The sequence below is a fragment of the Salvelinus alpinus genome, chromosome 30 (assembly GCF_045679555.1).
Source record: "Salvelinus alpinus chromosome 30, SLU_Salpinus.1, whole genome shotgun sequence".
Taxonomy (NCBI): Eukaryota; Metazoa; Chordata; class Actinopteri; order Salmoniformes; family Salmonidae; genus Salvelinus; species Salvelinus alpinus.
The window spans coordinates 40,011,519-40,030,439 of NC_092115.1; the positions used below are offsets into that span (position 1 = coordinate 40,011,519).

Consider the following 18,921-nt stretch of genomic DNA (forward strand, 5'->3'; position numbering starts at 1 on the left):
TCCACATTCTGTGTTACAAAGTGGGATTAAAATGGATCTATCATTCTTTGTCAATGATCTACACAGAACACTGATGTCAAAGTGGAAGAAATTCTATTTTTTTTATTTTTTTGAGTAGTCAACCCCGAGTCAATACAATTTAGTCACCTTTGGCAGCATTTACAGCTGTGAGTCTTTCTGGGCAAGTCTTAAGAGCTTTGCACAATATTTTCCCATTATAAAAAAAGAAATCGGTTGATCATGAGACCGCTATAAATCTTGCCATAGATTTAAGCTGATTCAAGTCACAACTAGGACACCCAGGAACATGCAATGTCATCTTGGTAAGCAACTCGTGTAGATTTGGCCGTGTGTTTTAGGTTACTGTCCTGCTGAAAGGTGAATGTCTCCCAGTGTCTGTTTGAAAGCAGACTGAACCAGGTTTTCCTTTAGGATTTGTACGTGCTTAGCTATATTCCGTTTCTTTTTAGCCTTAATAATAATCTAGTCCTTGCTGACAAGCATACCCATATACAGCCACCACCATGCTTGAAAATATGGAGAAGTACTCAGTGATGTGGTTTCCCTCAAATAACACTTTGTACTCAACACAAAAAGTACATTTCTTCACCACTTCTGCAATATTACTTCAGTGCCTCACTGCAAATAGGATGCATGTTAGGAATTATTTTAAATTCTGTAAAGGCTTTTCTTTTCACTCATTTATATTAAGCCATCCTCAGTTATCTTCAATCACCGTTTTAAAAAGCACCATTGGCCTCATGGTGAAATTCCTCTCCAGCAACTGATTTAGGAAGGGCGCCTGTATCTTTGAAGTGACTGGATGTATTGATATACCATCCAAAGTGTAAAAATTCATAACTGCACCATGCTCACCGAGTTATTTAATGTCAGCTTTAATTTTTACCCATCTACCAATAGGTGCCCTTCTTTGCAAACCGTAGGAAAACCTCACTGGTCTCTGGTTGAAATTCACTGCTCAACTGAGGGACCTTACAGATAATTGTAAAAATCATGGTCCACAGTATAGCACTGAGTCCATGCACCTTATTAAGCACATTCACACCTGAACTTTAGGCATGCCATAAAAATAAGAAAATGGATTGAAAACTTCAGCTTTTAATTTAATACATTTTTTTAATACAGAAACAATTCCACTGACATTGGGCTATTTTGTGTAGATCAGTGACAAATCTAAACTTAATCCATTTTAAATTGAGGCTGTAACAAAATGTGGACAAAGTCCAGGGATGTGAATGTTTTCTGAAGGCACTGTAGATACATGTCAAAACCAAAACTCTGTGCCAACTGTGAAGATTGTGAGTTAAGAGTTCACCGCATGAGTCTGTATACATCTAAAGCCTCTACCTCGGACCAGGTCTATTTTACACCTTAGGTCTGCTCGTCCAGGGTAATGAAGCGCCCTGATGCCACACTGTTGATACTGCAGACTACAACAGCCAGACCGCTTTTACGGTCTGATAGGGGAATCTGACAGAGTGAGGGGTTGCCCTAACCACACCATTGAAGCAATGTTAAGGTTGTAACTTTGGGCTTGTTTCTGACAGAGGAGAGCGACTGACAAGGGCCAGTTCATACCGGGATCACCTGAGAGGAAAGGTGGCTGACAAGGAAAGTGTTTGTATACATGTGGTTGTAGAGGCTGTTTGTGTATCCACAGGCCACTGCATGTGTGTGTCTAGTCTGCAGTGCTTGGTTGGTTCAGCCCAATGGTTTTACAGAGCCAGCCAGCAAAGTCCACCTCCTCTACCTCAGCGCGCTTGATAAACGTGTGGCTCTGAAACAAAGGGATACATGGCTCAGTACAAAACTACATCTGTGGCATCAGCATGCATAGTAAAATATCTAACCAGTCCAATTCTGGTTATTTTAAGTCAGGCAGTTGATAAGAAAGCACAAAACTCACCATCAGCATATCCAGGTCAGCCCGGTCTGTTGGGTTCTTGATGAGACTGAAGAAGCACAAGAAAGTCACAGTAGTCATAGATCGAACAAAGCAGTGAGATCTAATGACTTTAATGCTGAGGACCACTTTGGAAACAAGTGTTTGACTTTACACTCGTACCCATATACACCGGTTGAAAATTGCAGACTTGGGCCCTGATGTGCGCCTAAAGTTGGTACAGTGCCTGTACAGGAACATGCTATAAATGACAGAACTCAGGCTCTGCACTTCAGTGCTGTAGAAGTTTGGCTGACAGCCTTTAACAAGGAGTCACCCCCATCCCCCCAACTAATTGGGCAACTTTTGAACAATGTTCTGTTGTCCGAGTGAGGGAAATGCTGTAAATTTAGACTATTTTGAAAGACGAGACGTTGAGGATTACTATCTTTGATGTCACGCAAGCAGGCCAAACACCCAAGTCCAAATGTGTATTTCCCATTTATTCCTGTATCAAACTCATGTCATACAGTATCAACGTTTACAGTCACCATCTTTGATATACAGTGGTAAGATGACATGTCATACCCTGGGTGGTTCTGAACAGAATGAGCCTGTTCGTCTATTGTAAAGAATACTCGCTGTGGAACACGCACGCATGACTCTTAGGCGCACCAAAATTACCATTGGTTTCTCTGAATTGCCTTGCGGAACCACAAAACTGTATTTTATAACTTAGCTGTGAACACTTGAGGTTTGTGGCCACTTGGAGACACAAGTTAGTCCTTTCAAACCCTTGCAATTTAAAAAAAAATAAAAAATATTCATACATGTTGCATCTACCCCACATATTCTTGTCATATTACTGAATTTATCCAGAGTATTTGACTTTGTTATCAGCAAATCTGCCAAAAAGTACAATAAAATGTAAGCTGCACAAAATCAAGTGTAGTGTTTGGATTCAGTCTTGTCAGGTGAACCGTTCTCCTCAACTTACCTAACGGGCCGATACTCTCCACTGTTCCCTTTCAATTGCTACCATGCTTATGTATTTCAATTACACCCCATCCCGATAGGCCAATTCCCTCGAGTGTAAAGGGTTAAGCGCCATCCTCTGGGAATTTATTGTATATCTTGTTGTATACGTTTTTACCCAAATAAATGCAATTCAATAAATCAAGACATTGTATTCTTTAAATCATGCAGACCGAGGGAGACTTACCATCTAGTCACAAAGTCACGGAAATCAGAAGTGAATACTCCATGGGGCAGTTCAGGGGGAGGCTGGAACAAGAAATCAGAATATAAACAGCCCATCTATACACTATGCCTTGGATATAGAGTTGGTCATATCTTAGTACCAAACAGCCCATTACAATAATTTGTATTATTCTATGGCAATGAGGGGGTGGTATCCTCAGCAGTGCTCACCTCGTTGACAATGTAGTCCAGCAGCTCAAAGATGGCCATCACAGGACCATGGCCTGCAAGACAGTGAAACATTACTGAGATCAATTGTACAAATAAGTTCATTCTAACCATCTGGAGGAGATACTCTGTTCTCACTGCTGGCAGGTCTGCCCCCGGGGGGTTTGGGTGAGGTGCTGCTGTGCATGACACCCTCGGCCCCATCCATGATGGGCCGGCCGAAGATGGTCTCCAGCTCCTTGGCGTCAGGAGGGGGGATGGGGTACCGGCCGATAGACAGCTCCACCAGAGACAGGCCCATACTCCACAGGTCAGCCTGAACAGAGTAGTGGGTGCCCTGCAATCGCTCCGGCTGTTGGTTAGAGACAAATAAATGGATTACACAGAGACAGACAGACAGAGACACGGAGACAGACAGGTGTACACACCGACATGTAGGAGCGTGTTCCCACAAAGGAGTTGGCCATGGAGTCTATGAGCTGTCCACTCACACCAAAGTCACACAACTTGATCTCCCCACGAGAGTTCACCAGGATGTTAGAGGGCTTCACATCTGGGGGAGGGATGGGATGTCAGTGAGTGTGGGCAACTACATACAAGACAGACAAAGGCAGATCTGTAAATCAAACTGCATAACATAAATCAACATGTACCTCTGTGCATGATCTGGTGTTTTTCTCGTATATAGGCTAACCCTCTGAGAACCTGTGAAGAGGATAAAACGTTTTGGGGTAAGTCTCTTAAAATAAAATAAAAATGGCACTGGAAAGCTAGCCATCTGACTGGCACCATCTTTAGGCTATGTAGCTGGTTCTGGTACTCACCGCAATGCTGACTTTCCCTAGGATCTCCTCAGGGATCCTCTTGGCCTCCTTCAGCACCTGGTCCAGGGAGCCCCCATCCTGTAGGGAGAGAGGAGAGCCACTCACAACTACCGCACTGTCATACGTCAACAGTAGGGCAAGGTCTGAGTCTACCTGCATTACATTTGCAACTTACCCATCTCCCCCAAAATATTTCCCTTGCTCTTGAAAGGCACTCAACCCCGACTCCACCCCCCCCCCCCCATTCTCACCATGTGTTCCATGCAGATGCTGATTTCTCCGTCGCTGTAGAAGGCCCCGTAGAAACTAACGATGTAGGGCGAGTTTAACTCATGTAGCAACTGAGGGAGACAGAGCCGGGGGGGGGGGGGGTTACCAACAGGGGAATAGCCTTAGCTCAAATTTGACATAATTATTGACATCCCTAACAGTGAATAAAACATTTCACATTGTGGAGTACTACATTTTTGTATATTTGAATTTAAATCACAACAGAAGCAGCACCTGTAGCTCTCTGACGATCTTGTTTCTGATGGCTGGCTTGATCTCCAGATGGATCAGCTAAGGACAGGGAGGAGGGATGAATACAACACACAAAATCTAAACAGCTTTGTCGCATCACTAGTAGGCTACGCTGGTTTTGAATCAAAATGGCTGTCTAATTGTTTTATTGTAACAGTGTTGCTTCAGTCCCTCTCCTTGGCCCAACCTGGGCTTGAACCAGTCACCCAAGAAGCATCATTACCCATCCCTCCACATAAGCCACAGCCCTTGCAGAGGAAGGGAAACTACTACTTAAGTCCCAGAGCGAGCATGAAACACTAACTAGCCAGCCATTTCACACTGATTACACTAGCATGACAGATGTCAAGTCTGAGAAATAATTAAAATATCCAACCCCTATACTCTAAATACACAAGGATCAGACAGGTGTAAGCAATATGATAAGCTACAGGCAATTCCATGGAGACTCATTCACTTTAAAACATATTTCAAACAAAAGCAATTGATTTCAGTTGAACAAAACCATGGAACATTATGCACAAGGACTACTATAACATACACATGTACTGGAAAAGCTGTACACATGCAAAGTTTGGTAACAGAATTACTGTAAAAGACACTGTCAAAGGTTTAACTGAGTTAGCTTTTACAGTAATTCCGTTAACTGTACAGATACAAAGTTTGTTTTCAGAATTTTTGTTACAGTAGTCCTTGTACATAGAGTAAATGTTTGTATGTACTGCATACATTTTTCAAAGTAGTCATTGTGCATGGAGTTGTATGGTTTGTTAACTTTGAAATAAGTTGTTTGGCATACATTTTAAAGTGAAAAATCAGTCTCAGGTGCAACTCCACGGTAACGGCGTTATGCCATCTAAACCACTGGTTGTCCAAGTGGACTTCCCCTCAATCTGATAACATTCTTAGATCTGGAAGGATTGGGAGGGCGTCACACTTGGTCCCATTCAGACAATTGTGAACTCAGTGGGTTGCTTATTTTTTGTGTGCATTGAGTACACGCCAAAGGAACTCAGACCACTCAAGAGCCCCCGAAGCGAACCAAAACTGACATCGAGAGGTGGTATGAGTTCATTTCCCTTTTTTAGGGCAATGTGTTCAAAGCTCCCCAGGTTCACTTGTCATTATTCCCACAGCAACACCGTTTCCCCTGCCATAACTACTCACATTGGAACCAAAACAGATGTGAAAGTTCGCCAAAAAAGTTATAAAAAGTGCTGTTTTTGGATATTGATTAGCGAGTCAACACAAAGAAATTCCAAAATGTCTGGAGGGTTTTGATTATTTGTTTGCAATATGTGACCTATAGGCTAAGAGAGCTTCAAACTGTTTACTTGAATAGTGTGATTAGACATTTGGTGAGAATCAGTGATTTAGCCATTTTTTTTAACCCACGGTTCAATTTAAAGAGAACAGATCAGTTAGTATTCTTAAAAATATGTGAAACCACCCTAAGGGGGGGGGGGGGTCGACTTCATACTGGCAGCGGCATTCACACCACTCACTTTTCTGGCCATGACCAGGCCTGAGGGTTTGTGGCACACCTTGTTGACCACGCCTCCGTTGCCAGTGCCCAGCTCACAGATGCGGTGGAAGTCATCGTCTTTCAGCTCGCCCACTTCGCCTTTCTGGGTAAGGAAAGCCTCCAAGTGCTTCTTCTGCTGCTCATCTAGATCCAACTCTTCCAGCTTCTTCTGTAGAGCCTCCAGATTAGCCCTGAGAGGGAAGGATGAGGATGAATTAGCTCACGGTTAAGACTTTGAAAGTAGAGGGGGACTTGAAGTGCATCTGTTGAACAGGAGCCAGCTGGCTAAGCAATTACACTTACTGAGGCAGCAGTGATGGTTGTAGTGGAGGACAATCCCTCACCACCAGTGGGAGTGATGTTTAGGGGCACTGGTCTTCTTTTGGGGGGCATGTTTTGGAGAATAATTTGATCGCTAAATAAAGCTTCTCCTAAACAGCGTAAAGCTTATTGATCCCAAATTGCCGTCTGCAGATCAAACAATCCAGAAAGCCAACTGACTGCCTAGCTATCAAACTAGCCTGTGCATCTATCAAATCAAAACAGGTGACAAGGTGGTTAGCTAGCTAAGCTGTCTGTTATCTGGTCTAATTCACCAAGCTAATTTGTTAACATAAGAAGGCTGGATAAATTAGCTAATTGGCATACAGGCACTAGCTAGCAATCAACTGGCTAGCAAGCTAACATTATGGGAACAAAACAATAACTAGTAAGAAAAGTTGTAAATAATTTTCCAAATCGGGGGTAAAAAAAAAAAGACCAACGTCAGCTAGCAACATCAAATGTATTTGGACCACAGGCACATTTTTATACCAAATGCCTTTAGCTAACGTTAGCTAACTAGCCAACAACCCCACTGTGGTCCTCGCCAAAACAGTCTAGGCCTAGCAGAACATCCAGAAGGTGAGGACTGTAGGAACCAATAAATTACTGTTCCTGCCAGGTGTTCTGTACACCGAATGGCAAAATTTGGCCAGGGTTGCCAGGTCCAAATAAACTACAACACAATTGTCACTTAACCTGCTCAAAAAGGTCTAAAAAGTAGCAGTTGCTACATTTATACAATAAACACTTTCTACTTAACGTTATCGCGCTAATTAAGGATTATGTAATGACGTTAGAAGCAAAATTCGGCTCAATACTCCTTGCAAACGATTGAATATGTTGCAAGAGAAAATAATTTGCCCTTAATTAAAACCTCTTGGCACACGGATCCCTTTAACGGGATCATTTTCGTAAACCGCTGAATTGCAGAGCGCCAAATCCCCAAAAAATTACAAAAAAATTATTTTCATGAAATCACAAGTGAAAAATACCAAAACACAGCTTAGCTTGTTGTTAATCCACCCATCGTGTCAGATTTGGAAAATATGCTTTACAGCGAAAGCAATCCAAGCGTTTGTGTGAGTTTATCGATCACTAGACAAAACATTACGAACAGCTAGCAGCAATGTAGATTGGTCACGAAAGTCAGAAAAGTCAGAAAGCAATAAAATGAATCGCTTACCTTTGATGATCTTCGGATGTTTGCACTCACGAGACTCCCAGTTAAACAATAAATGTTCCTTTTGTTCAATAAATATAATTTTTATATCCAAAAACCGCCATTTGGTTGGTGCGTTATGTTCAGAAAACAGGCTCGAGCGGTCATGAAGGGCAGACAAATTCCAAATAGTATCTGTAAAGTTAGTAGAAACATGTCAAATGTTTTTTTATAATCAATCCTCAGGTTGTTTTTAAACATAAATATTCGATAATATTTCAACCGGACGGTCAACTATTCAATAAAAGAGATAAAGAAAATGTCGAGCTACAACTTTCGCACGCATGAACTAATCGAAGGACATCTGGCTCTCCACTGACGCGTTTTGATAAATCTCGCTCATTTTTCAGAATAAAAGCTTGAAACTATGTCTAAAGACTGTTCACACCCTGAGGAAGCCATAGGAAAAGGAACCAGGTTGATATCCCTTTAAATGAAGGAAAGGCAGGCAATGGAAAAGGGATTTTTCAAAATAAGAGGCACTTCCGGGTTGGATTTCTTCAGGTTTGCCTGCAAAATCAGTTCCGTTACACACAGACAATATTTTGACAGTTTTGGAAACTTTAGTGTTTTCTATCCTAATCTGTCAATTATATGCATATTCTAGCATCTGGGCCTGAGAAATAGGCAGCTTACAATAGGAACGTTATTTTTTCCAAACATAAAAATTCTGCCCCCTAGCTTCAAGAGGCACAATGGGTTATGGTACATGGCCAATATACTGTACCAGGGCTAAGGGCTGCTCTTAAGTACGATGTAACAGTGCCTGGATACAGCCGTTAGCCATGGTTTATCAGCCATATACCACAAACAATGGGGTGGGTGCCTTATTGCTGTTCAGTGGTGACCCGTCATTCAGGGCACATGAGGCAGTGTCACATCAAACAAGGTAAAAAAAAGAGATATCAATGACTTAATAAAGCCTCCATACAAACATGGGTCTCTTTGCTTTCTTGAGGAAGGCAATGCCAAAATGTAGGTGTTCCAGCCTAGCTCAATTCTTTGTTGTGGGGCAGCCAGAGGAAAACAGTAGGGGTTGGTAATGTTCTGTAGTTGTGCCGTGATTGGCTCAGTTCTCACTCATGGGGACACTACATCACTGCCAAATCTAAGAGTAGACCTCAAATTCAAGCCCCTTGGGTGCTGCCATAGAGTTACATTAAAAAGGTGCCCATCCAAGGCTCAAGGTCATTGGCCACAGATAACATTACATCAAATATCTACAGTAGCTTTGATTGATCATGTCAGTCTTAACTAGCAGTCATGAATCAAGTTGACAATCTACTAGCAAATCTTTTAAGAAATTATAGATAACATGTCGGTGCTCAGCCATAAAAATTACACCATTTGGAAATCGCATGTTCAACAATGAGTGGTTTAAAAAGGAATCAGTGGTTAACTCAAATCAAATTTTATTAGTCACATACACATGGTTAGCAGATGTTAATGCGAGTGTAGCGAAATGCTTGTGCTTCTAGTTCCGACAATGCAGTAATAACCAACAAGTAATCTAACCTAACAATTCCACAACTACTACCTTACACACACACACAAGTGTAAAGGGATAAAGAATATGTACATAAAGATATATGAATGAGTGGTGGTACAGAACGGCATGGCAGATGCAGTAGATGGTATAGAGTACGGTATATACATATGAGATGAGTACTGTAGGGTATGTAAACATAAAGTGGCATAGTTTAAAGTGGCTAGTGGTACATGTATTACATAAAGATGGCAAGATGCAGTAGATGATATAGAGTACAGTATATACATATGAGATGGGTAATGTAGGGTATGTAAACATTATATTAAGTGGCATTGTTTAAAGTGGCTAGTGGTACATTTTTACATAATTTCCATCAATTCCCATTTTTAAAGTGGCTGGAGTTGAGTCAGTATGTTGGCAGCGGCCGCTAAATGTTAGTGGTGGCTGTTTAACAGTCTGATGGCCTTGAGATAGAAGCTGTTTTTCAGTCTCTCGGTCCCTGCTTTGATGCACCTGTACTGACCTCGCCTTCTGGATGATAGCGGGGTGAACAGGCAGTGGCTTGGGTGGTTGTTGTCCTTGATGATCTTTATGGCCTTCCTGTGACATCGGGTGGTGTAGGTGTCCTGGAGGGCAGGTAGTTTGCCCCCGGTGATGCGTTCTGCAGACCTCACTACCCTCTGGAGAGCCTTACGGTTGTGGGCGGAGCAGTTGCCGTACCAGGCGGTGATACAGCCCGACAGGATGCTCTCGATTGTGCATCTGTAGAAGTTTGTGAGTGCTTTTGGTGACAAGCCGAATTTCTTCAGCCTCCTGAGGTTGAAGAGGCGCTGCTGCGCCTTCTTCACAACGCTGTCTGTGTGGGTGGACCAATTCAGTTTGTCCGTGATGTGTACACCGAGGAACTTAAAACTTTCCACCTTCTCCACTACTGACCCGTCGATGTGGATAGGGGGGTGCTCCCTCTGCTGTTTCCTGAAGTCCACAATCATCTCCTTTGTTTTGTTGACGTTGAGTGTGAGGTTATTTTCCTGACACCACACTCCGAGGGCCCTCACCTCCTCCCTGTAGGCCGTCTCGTCGTTGTTGGTAATCAAGCCTACCACTGTAGTGTCATCCGCAAACTTGATGATTGAGTTGGAGGCGTGCATGGCCACGCAGTCGTGGGTGAACAGGGAGTACAGGAGAGGGCTCAGAACGCACCCTTGTGGGGCCCCAGTGTTGAGGATCAGCGGGGTGGAGATGTTACCTACCCTCACCACCTGGGGGCGGCCCGTCAGGAAGTCCAGGACCCAGTTGCACAGGGCGGGGTCGAGACCCAGGGTCTCGAGCTTGATGACGAGTTTGGAGGGTACTATGGTGTTGAATGCTGAGCTGTAATCGATGAACAGCATTCTCACATGGGTATTCCTCTTGTCCAGATGGGTTAGGGCAGTGTGCAGTGTGGTTGCTTGCAAAGCAATCACTAGCTTGCTATTCAGTGGAGTGTGTGGTCCCAATTCTCAGTTTAAAGGTTATTTTCCTAGATTAAAATTATAAACATTGGCCATGCTGTCAATCCAGCATGATTTCTACCGTGGTCAAAACTGTTAACTCAGAGCTGGGAAATCTGACTTCAGTGAGTTCAAGACAACTGGGAAACACAAAAAAATAAAAACAAGCTCCGACTGGGTAAATATGTTTTGAACGGTCATTGAACTCAGAATTGTAAGTATTGAGCACGGGCCTCGTTCTAGAGCTACAACCTGAAGAGCCATCTCAGACTGGCCAATAATATATTTTAAAAAACGATTAAGATGGGCAAGACAGACACTGGACAGAGGAAGGTTTAAAAAAATAAAAAAAAAGTGTTAGACAAACAATCTAAGTTGAGGTGTTCGGAGCAAAGAACATTCGTGAGACGCAGAAATAAACAAGTGCTTGACGCCATCTGTCATGCAGGGCGGAGGCAATGTGATGATCTGGGGGTGCTTTGGTGGTAGTGGGAGATTTGTACAGGGTAAAAGGGATCTTGGAGGAAGGCTAACTCCATACCCTATAGACGTCACTTAATTGGAGCCAATTTCCCCCTACAACAGGACAATGATCCAAAGCACAGCGCCAAACTATGCAAGAACTATTTAGGGAAGAAGCAGTCAGCTGGTATTCGGTCTATAATGGAGTGGCCAGCAGTCACCGGATCTCAACCCTATTGAGCTGCTGTGGGACCAGCTTGACTGTATGGTACGCATGAAGTGCCCATCAAGCCAAGCCAACTTGTGGGAGGTGCTTCAGGAAGCATGGGGTGATCTCTTCCTATTACCTCAACAAATTGACAACTAGAATGCCAAAGGTCTGCAAGGCTGTAATTGCTACAAATGGAGGATTTTTTTGACGAAAGCAAAGTTAAGGAGACTATTATTCAATTAAAAATATTTATAACCATGCCAATGTCTTGACTATTTCCTATTCATTTTGCAACTCATTTCATGCATGTTTATGGAAAACAAGGACATTAAGTGACCAAACTTTTGAACGGTAGTGTGAGAATGCCGTTTAGACAAACTCCCTCTTCAACTGGATCCTGGACTTCCTGACAGGCTGCCCCGCAGGTGGTTAGAGTTGGCAAAAGCACATCTACCATGCAGAACCCCTCAGGGGTGCGTGCTTAGTCCCCTCCTGTACTACCACTATTGCGTGGCCAAGCACAACACCCCCATTAAGTTTGCTGATGACAGTGGTAGGCCCGATAACCAACAACAATGAGACAGCCTATAGGGAGGTCAGACCTGGCAGTGTGGTGCCAGGACAACAACCTCTCCCTCAACACGAGCAAGACAAAGGATGATTGTGGACTACAGGAAAAGGAGGGCCAAACAGGCCCCCATTAACAGGGCAGTAGTGGAGCGGGTTGAGAAAGTCAAGTTCCTTGGTGTCCACATCACTAACAAACTGTCAGTCCAAACACACCAAAAGTTGTGAAGCGGGCACGACAACACACCCCCCCCCCCAGGAGACTGAAAAGATTTGCCATGGGTCCTCAAAGTTCTACAGCTGCACCATCGCAGCATCCTGACCGGTTGCGTCACCACCTGGTATAGCAACTGCTCGGCATCCGACCATAAAGCACTACAGAGGGTAGTGCGTACGGCCCAGAACATCACTGTGGCCAAGCTTCCTGCCATCCAGGACACACACGTCAGTATCAAAGGCCACCCAAAAAATTGTCATAGACTCCAGTCACCCAACTCAGACTTCTGCTACCACACGGCAAGCGGTACTGGAGTGCCAAGTCTAGGTCCAGAAGGCGCCTTCACAGCTTCAACTCCCAAGCCATAAGCCTGCTGAACAATGAAGCAAATGGCCACCTGGATGACTTACAAATACAATTTGATTTGACATCCGCACTGAGCTAAAGGCTAAAGCTGCCACTTTCAAGGAGCGGGACACTAATCCGGACGCTTAAAATAAATCCCGCTACGACCACTGAAGAACCATCAAACAGGCAAAGCGTCAATACAGGACTAACATAGAATCCTACTGCGCCAGCTCTGACACTCAATGGGTCTGTAGTGAATATCAATAAGGAATTAATATGGTCCACACACACACTGTTGTGCCCTCTAAACAATTGCCCCCCCCTCCCCTCAGGATGCTGACATTTGGCCTGGGCTTTTAGAGCGTCAACATTTCTACAGATGCACCATTGATACCATCTTGACTGGCTGCGTCGCTGCCTGGTACAGCAACTGCAAGGCACCCGGCAGCAAGACGCTACAGAGGGTGGTGAGTACGGCCCTGTACATCACTGGAACTGAGCTCACTGCCATCCAGGACCTCTATACCAGGCGGTGTCAGAGGAAAGCCCCAAAAATTGTTAAGAACTCCAACTACCCAAGCCATAGACTGTTCTGCTACCGCATGGCAAGCGGTATCAGTGCAGCAAGTCTGGAACCAACAGGACCCTGAACTGCTTCTACCGCAAGGCATAAGACTGCTAAATAGCTACTTGCATTGACCCATTTTAGCACTCACTCTCCACACACACACTACTACCTATCATGTATCCTGTTGCCTAGTCACTTTACCCATACCTATATGTACATAGCTACCTCTGACTTAATCCATCCACTCAGTACTCACGGTATATTGCCATGTTATTTTTAGTCGTAATTCATTCCTCGTGTCGCCATTTGATTTTTTTATCTTTATATTTAACTTTGTTAGAAGAGGACCTGTAAGTAAGCATTTCACTGTTAGTCTACACCTGTTTATAGTCTACACCTGTTTACAGTGCACCAAATGGTGGGTTGGACCTCACTTTATATGCACAGAAAGCTACATTTTGTGTTTATCTACAAAGCCCTTTGTTAAACTCCCTCTTTACCTCTGGGTATGGTAACTGCTGGTGGTGGAGACCAGACCAGACTGTCTATTTAGTCACACGCACAGGCTTACAAATGTAGTTGCAGTGTACAGTGCCCTCCATAATTATTGGAACATTGGAACATTATTTGCTATATAATCCAAACTATGACTGAGGTTTAAGTGCAGACTCAGCTTTAATTCACCATGTCAGGTAAACCGTTTAGAAATTACAACACTTCGTACATTTTAGGGGAGCAAAAGTCTTGGTACAAATTCACATGTATTAAAGTATAAAAAAGTAAAATATTTGGTCCCAAATGCATAGCAGGCAATGACTACTACAAGCTTGCGACTCATGTTGGATGCATTTGCTGTTTGTATTGGTTGTATTTCAGATTTGATGCCCAATATTAATGAAATGGTAAGTGTCATGAGTCAATGTAAATAAGAATGTTTCTAAAGACGCCTACAGTAATGTGCATGCTACCATGATTACGGATAATCTTGAATGATTTTATTTATTTTTTTACCGTTATTTTACCAGGTAAGTTGACTGAGAACACGTTCTCATTTGCAGCAACGACCTGGGGAATAGTTACAGGGGAGAGGAGGGGGATGAATGAGCCAATTATAAACTGGGGATTATTAGGTGACCGTGATGGTTGAGGGCCAGATTGAGGAATTTAGCCAGGACACCGGGGTTAACACCCCTACTCTTACGATAAGTGCCATGGGATCTTTAATGACCTCAGAGAGTCAGGACACCCGTTTAACGTCCCATCCGAAAGACGGCACCCTACACAGAGCAGTGTCCCCAATCACTGCCCTGGGGCATTGGGATCTTTGTTTAGACCAGAGGAAAGAGTGCCTCCTACTGGCCCTCCAACACCACTTCCAGCAGCACCTGGTCTCCCATCCAGGGACTGACCAGGACCAACCCTGCTTAGCTTCAGAAGCAAGCCAGCAGTGGTATGCAGGGTGGTATGCTGCTGAATCGTGAATGGAGAAAGTCAGATATATAACCAGTGGCAATTCCAGCATGTAAATCTTGGTGGGGCAAACTACATTTTTAGACGCATGCCAGCAACACGTTAAATTGCAATATAACAGCGACAAGCGGTGCCGACAAGCTGTTAGGGCCTCTTTCCAGTACAATGGAGTGAATCCCTACAAGCGGCTACCAGCGGAGCCTTGTCTGGTAGCGGAACAGTTCAGTCGTTTACTGCCTTTAAAAAAAAAAAATAGCTGATATGGCTGACTTTTTGACAAATGAGATGAACAAACTACGGCATAAGGGAGCGGTGAGCAGATGAGGCATTAATGAGCGAGCGACGTCAGACGTAGTCAATATAACTGTTCAGCACTTTTGAAATGTACAGCGACAGAATGCAGAACATGGCCTGCTCTTAAAGTACTTTCCCTGTACACCAGGTCAGAACCGTAGGATAAATAAGTGAAAGCTTTTACAATATTAGATGACATTTCTCAAAAACAGGTTATAGGCAGCGCCACCAAGTCAGAACAGTGACGTTAAGCAAAATAAACCAAATTATTAGGGTGAGGCACATGTAAGCTAACAGCTTACACTTATGTATACTTTAGCTAAGTATTACTATTTTTGTAGTAGCATTCAATACATTTTTTTGGTCTCACCTTGGCTTGTGATGTGCTCACTTAACATTGAAGGTGGCGCGGCAGTCCTTTGTCAGCAAATTTTGTCAAAGTCTAAAACCAGAGAATCCCATGGTGGGAACTCAAAATATAAACACAGCCACGCCATTGAATAGCAGGCTACTGGTTGCTTTGCAATGCTTTCAGTTAGCCACTGATTCCTTACAAACTACTCATTTTGTCAAAGTCTAAAACCAGAGAATCCCATGGTGGGAACTCAAAATATAAACACAGCCACGCCATTGAATAGCAGGCTACTGGTTGCTTTGCAATGCTTTCAGTTAGCCACTGATTCCTTACAAACTACTCATTGTTGAATTTGCGATTTCTAATTTGCTGTAATCTCTGTCCAATGAGCACCGATACATTTTATCTGTAATTTCTCTTCATATGACAATTAAAAGGATTTGCCAGTAGATTGTCAATATGATTCATGACTGCTAGCTAAGACTTTGAAAGTAAGATTGACATGATCAGTTCAAGCAAAGCTACTGTAGATAAAATCATGTTGCGGCCAATGACCGAACCTTTTTGGAAGCACTTGTAATATAACTATATAGCAGGACCTAAAGGGCTGACATTTTGGTTGTCTATCCTTACTAAGGCTTAAATTTAGCGATGACGTAGTGTCCATGAGTGACAAAATACTGAGCCAATCACGGCGCAATGCTCCTATTTCGCTGGCTCGCTCCACCGAAAGCACTAAGCTAGGCTGCATTTGGGAGCTGCCTTAATTAAGAAATATATTTATTGCAAAAAATGTGGCACCTGCATTGAATGAGGGCTCTACTGATCATAAACCCAAGACATGCTAACCTCTCACCATTACAGTAACAGGGGAAGTTATATTTGTGCATCTAACTCACTTTTCTGGGAAATTATACCACTGAAGAGGGCACTTGAGACTAGTAGGGCAAAGGGGCATGTGCTCTGCATAGGTAGAGCCCTATCTGTGAAAGCCTAGTGAAATTAATTTCCATGTGTCCATCGGTGCTTGGGGATATAAAATAAAATAGAAAGGTTAACCCAAGATAAGCTAGCAGTGTTATTAAAAGTCTTATTGAAACATTTGGTAAAAGTCTTACAAAAACCTCAGTAGCCTATCATTTGTTCTCAGAGTGTTAATAAAACCTCACAGGAAAACTTAAGGAACCAGAGCAAAATGTTATCAGAACCTCCTTGCAACCTATAAATGAATGTTCCCAGAACATGCAACATTTTCACTTCTGTTCTCAGAATGTTAAAAAACATTTCATTTTAACAGTTAGGAAAGGTATGGCTTCATTGCCACAACCAATGTTCCCACAACTTCCAAGGAAACAAGATGTGCTAGCTGGGTTCTGCCTTCTCAAAATCATATGGCACACGACATCAGCGATATGGCACTAACTTTGACCATAAAAATGTCTATAGAAGTTATCATGAACTAGTAAGTAGAGGTCAACCACTAACACATATTACAATGACTGTAGATAAATTAGTACCATGGTTCAATGTTTCATTTATGACCTACTGTGTGATAATCTGGACTTGACCATCCATGGTGTCCAGAAGCAGAAGACAGGCCAGCAGAGAAGAGGCTGATTATCCCAAAAAAGTATGTATGGCAGGATTGTGTTGTAAACTCCTGAAAACAGAAAGATCAAGTTGATTACAGATGTAGGATCTTAATTTGAGCCAGTTTGCTACAGCAGGAAAATAATCCTGCAGCAACAGGAAATGTGACTTATTAGTGCCTTCAAAAAGTATTCATAACCCTTGACTTATCAAACATTGTGTGCCTTAATTCAAAATGGATTAAATAAAACATTTCTACACACAATACCATAAGTGAAAACATGATTTGAAATTTATTGACAATGGAATACAAAAACCTAATTTACAAAGTATTCACACCAATGAGTCAATACTTTGTATAAGCACCTTTGGCAGTGATTACAGCTTTGAGTTGTCTTAGGTATGTCTATCAGCTTTGCACATCTGGATTTGGGAGATTTCTCCCATTCTTTGTTGCAGATTCTCAATCTGTTAAACTAGATGCGCTACAGTGAACAGCAATCTTCAAGTCTTTCCACAGATTTACAATGGGATTCAAGTCTGGGCTTTGACTGGGCCACTCAATAACTTTCACATTCTTGTTCTGAAGCCATGCCAGCATTGCTTTGGCAGCATGCTTGGAGTCTTTGTTGGAACATAAATCTTCACCCCAGTCTAAGGTAGTTTGCAGTCTGAAACAGGTGGCTTGTATTTGGCTTCGTTCTTTGTTCCCTCTATCCTTACCAGTCTCCCAGTTCCTGCCTCTGAAGAGCATCCCACATACCATGATGCCACCACCACCATGCTTCAAAGTAGGGATGATGTTAGCTGGGTGATGAGCTGTGCCTGGTTCTCAAGACATAGTACTTTGTATTCAGGCCAGTTTCATTTCTCTCTTCAGACCACAGAATATGTTTTTACTTACACTGTCTTTAACATGCCTTTTTGCAAACTCCAGGCATGCAGCCACGTGCCTTTTACTCATGAATAGTTACCATCTGGCCACTCTCCCATAAAGCCCAGACTGGTGATGTGCTGAGACATCCTTTTCGCAGGTTTACCCATCTCAGCCAAGAAACATCAGTTCTGTCTGAGTGGTCATTGGGTTCTTGGTCACCTCCCTGACCAAGGTCCTTCTTGCCCGGTTGCTCAGTTTGGGTTGGACGGCAAGCTATAGGCAGTCTGGGTAGTTCCACATTTGATCAATTTTCCAATGATGGGGACCACTGTGCTGTTGGGAACATTCAACACTCTAGAAATAGTTTCACATCCTTACCCAGATACATCCCTCATCACAATTCTATCTCAGAAATCTACTTACAGTTCCTCAGACTTCATGGTCTAGTTTCCTCTCTGACATGCACTGTCAACTGTGGGACCTTATAAAGACAGGTGTGTTTCTTTCTAAATCATGTCCAAACAATTTAATTGGCCACAGGTGGACTCCAATCAAGTTGTAACGGCATCTCAATGATAATTAAAAGGAAATGGATGCACCCAAGCTCAATTTGGAGTGTCATAGCAAAGGTTTTTGATTTGAGTCTTACTGGGGTCTGACTCATAACGAAAAAGACCTTACAGACCAAAAAACTTTAATTTACATACATTTACATAATTAAAAGGAAATGGATGCACCCAAGCTCAATTTGGAGTGTCATAGCAAAGGTTTTTGATTTGAGTCTTACTGGGGTCTGACTCATAACGAAAAAGACCTTACAGACCAAAAAACTTTAATTCTCTAAAACATTGGAGGCAGCTTATGGTAGAGAAATTAACATTCAATTCTCTGGCAAAAGCTCTGGTGGACATTCCTGCAGTCAGCATGCCAATTGCACGCTCCCTCAAAACATGAGACATCTGTGGCATTGTGTTGTGTGACAAAACTGCACATTTTAAAGTGGCCTTTAATTCTCTAAAACAACATTGGAGGCAGCTTATGGTAGAGAAATTAACATTCAATTCTCTGGCAAAAGCTCTGGTGGACATTCCTGCAGTCAGCATGCCAATTGCACGCTCCCTCAAAACATGAGACATCTGTGGCATTGTGTTGTGTGACAAAACTGCACATTTTAAAGTGGCCTTTCATGGTCTCCAGCACAAGGTGCACCTGTGTAACGATCATGCTGTTTAATC

General features: G+C 42.9%; 1 protein-coding gene across 1 annotated transcript; it reads right to left on the bottom strand.

The window, feature by feature from the left end:
* Nucleotides 1-1,117: 1,117 nt before the first annotated feature.
* LOC139559870 (dual specificity mitogen-activated protein kinase kinase 2-like) lies at nucleotides 1,118-18,211 on the bottom strand. The gene is made up of 13 exons (XM_071376296.1): nucleotides 18,110-18,211; nucleotides 16,766-16,879; nucleotides 6,183-6,393; nucleotides 4,660-4,716; nucleotides 4,407-4,496; nucleotides 4,156-4,233; nucleotides 3,985-4,036; nucleotides 3,760-3,884; nucleotides 3,470-3,683; nucleotides 3,335-3,387; nucleotides 3,126-3,187; nucleotides 1,928-1,973; nucleotides 1,118-1,798 (listed from the first exon to the last, which is right to left on the bottom strand). The coding sequence occupies exons 2-13, from the start codon at nucleotides 16,792-16,794 to the stop codon at nucleotides 1,700-1,702; spliced, it is 1,116 nt and encodes a 371-aa protein (XP_071232397.1). The 5' UTR covers nucleotides 16,795-16,879; nucleotides 18,110-18,211; the 3' UTR covers nucleotides 1,118-1,699.
* Nucleotides 18,212-18,921: the final 710 nt, after the last annotated feature.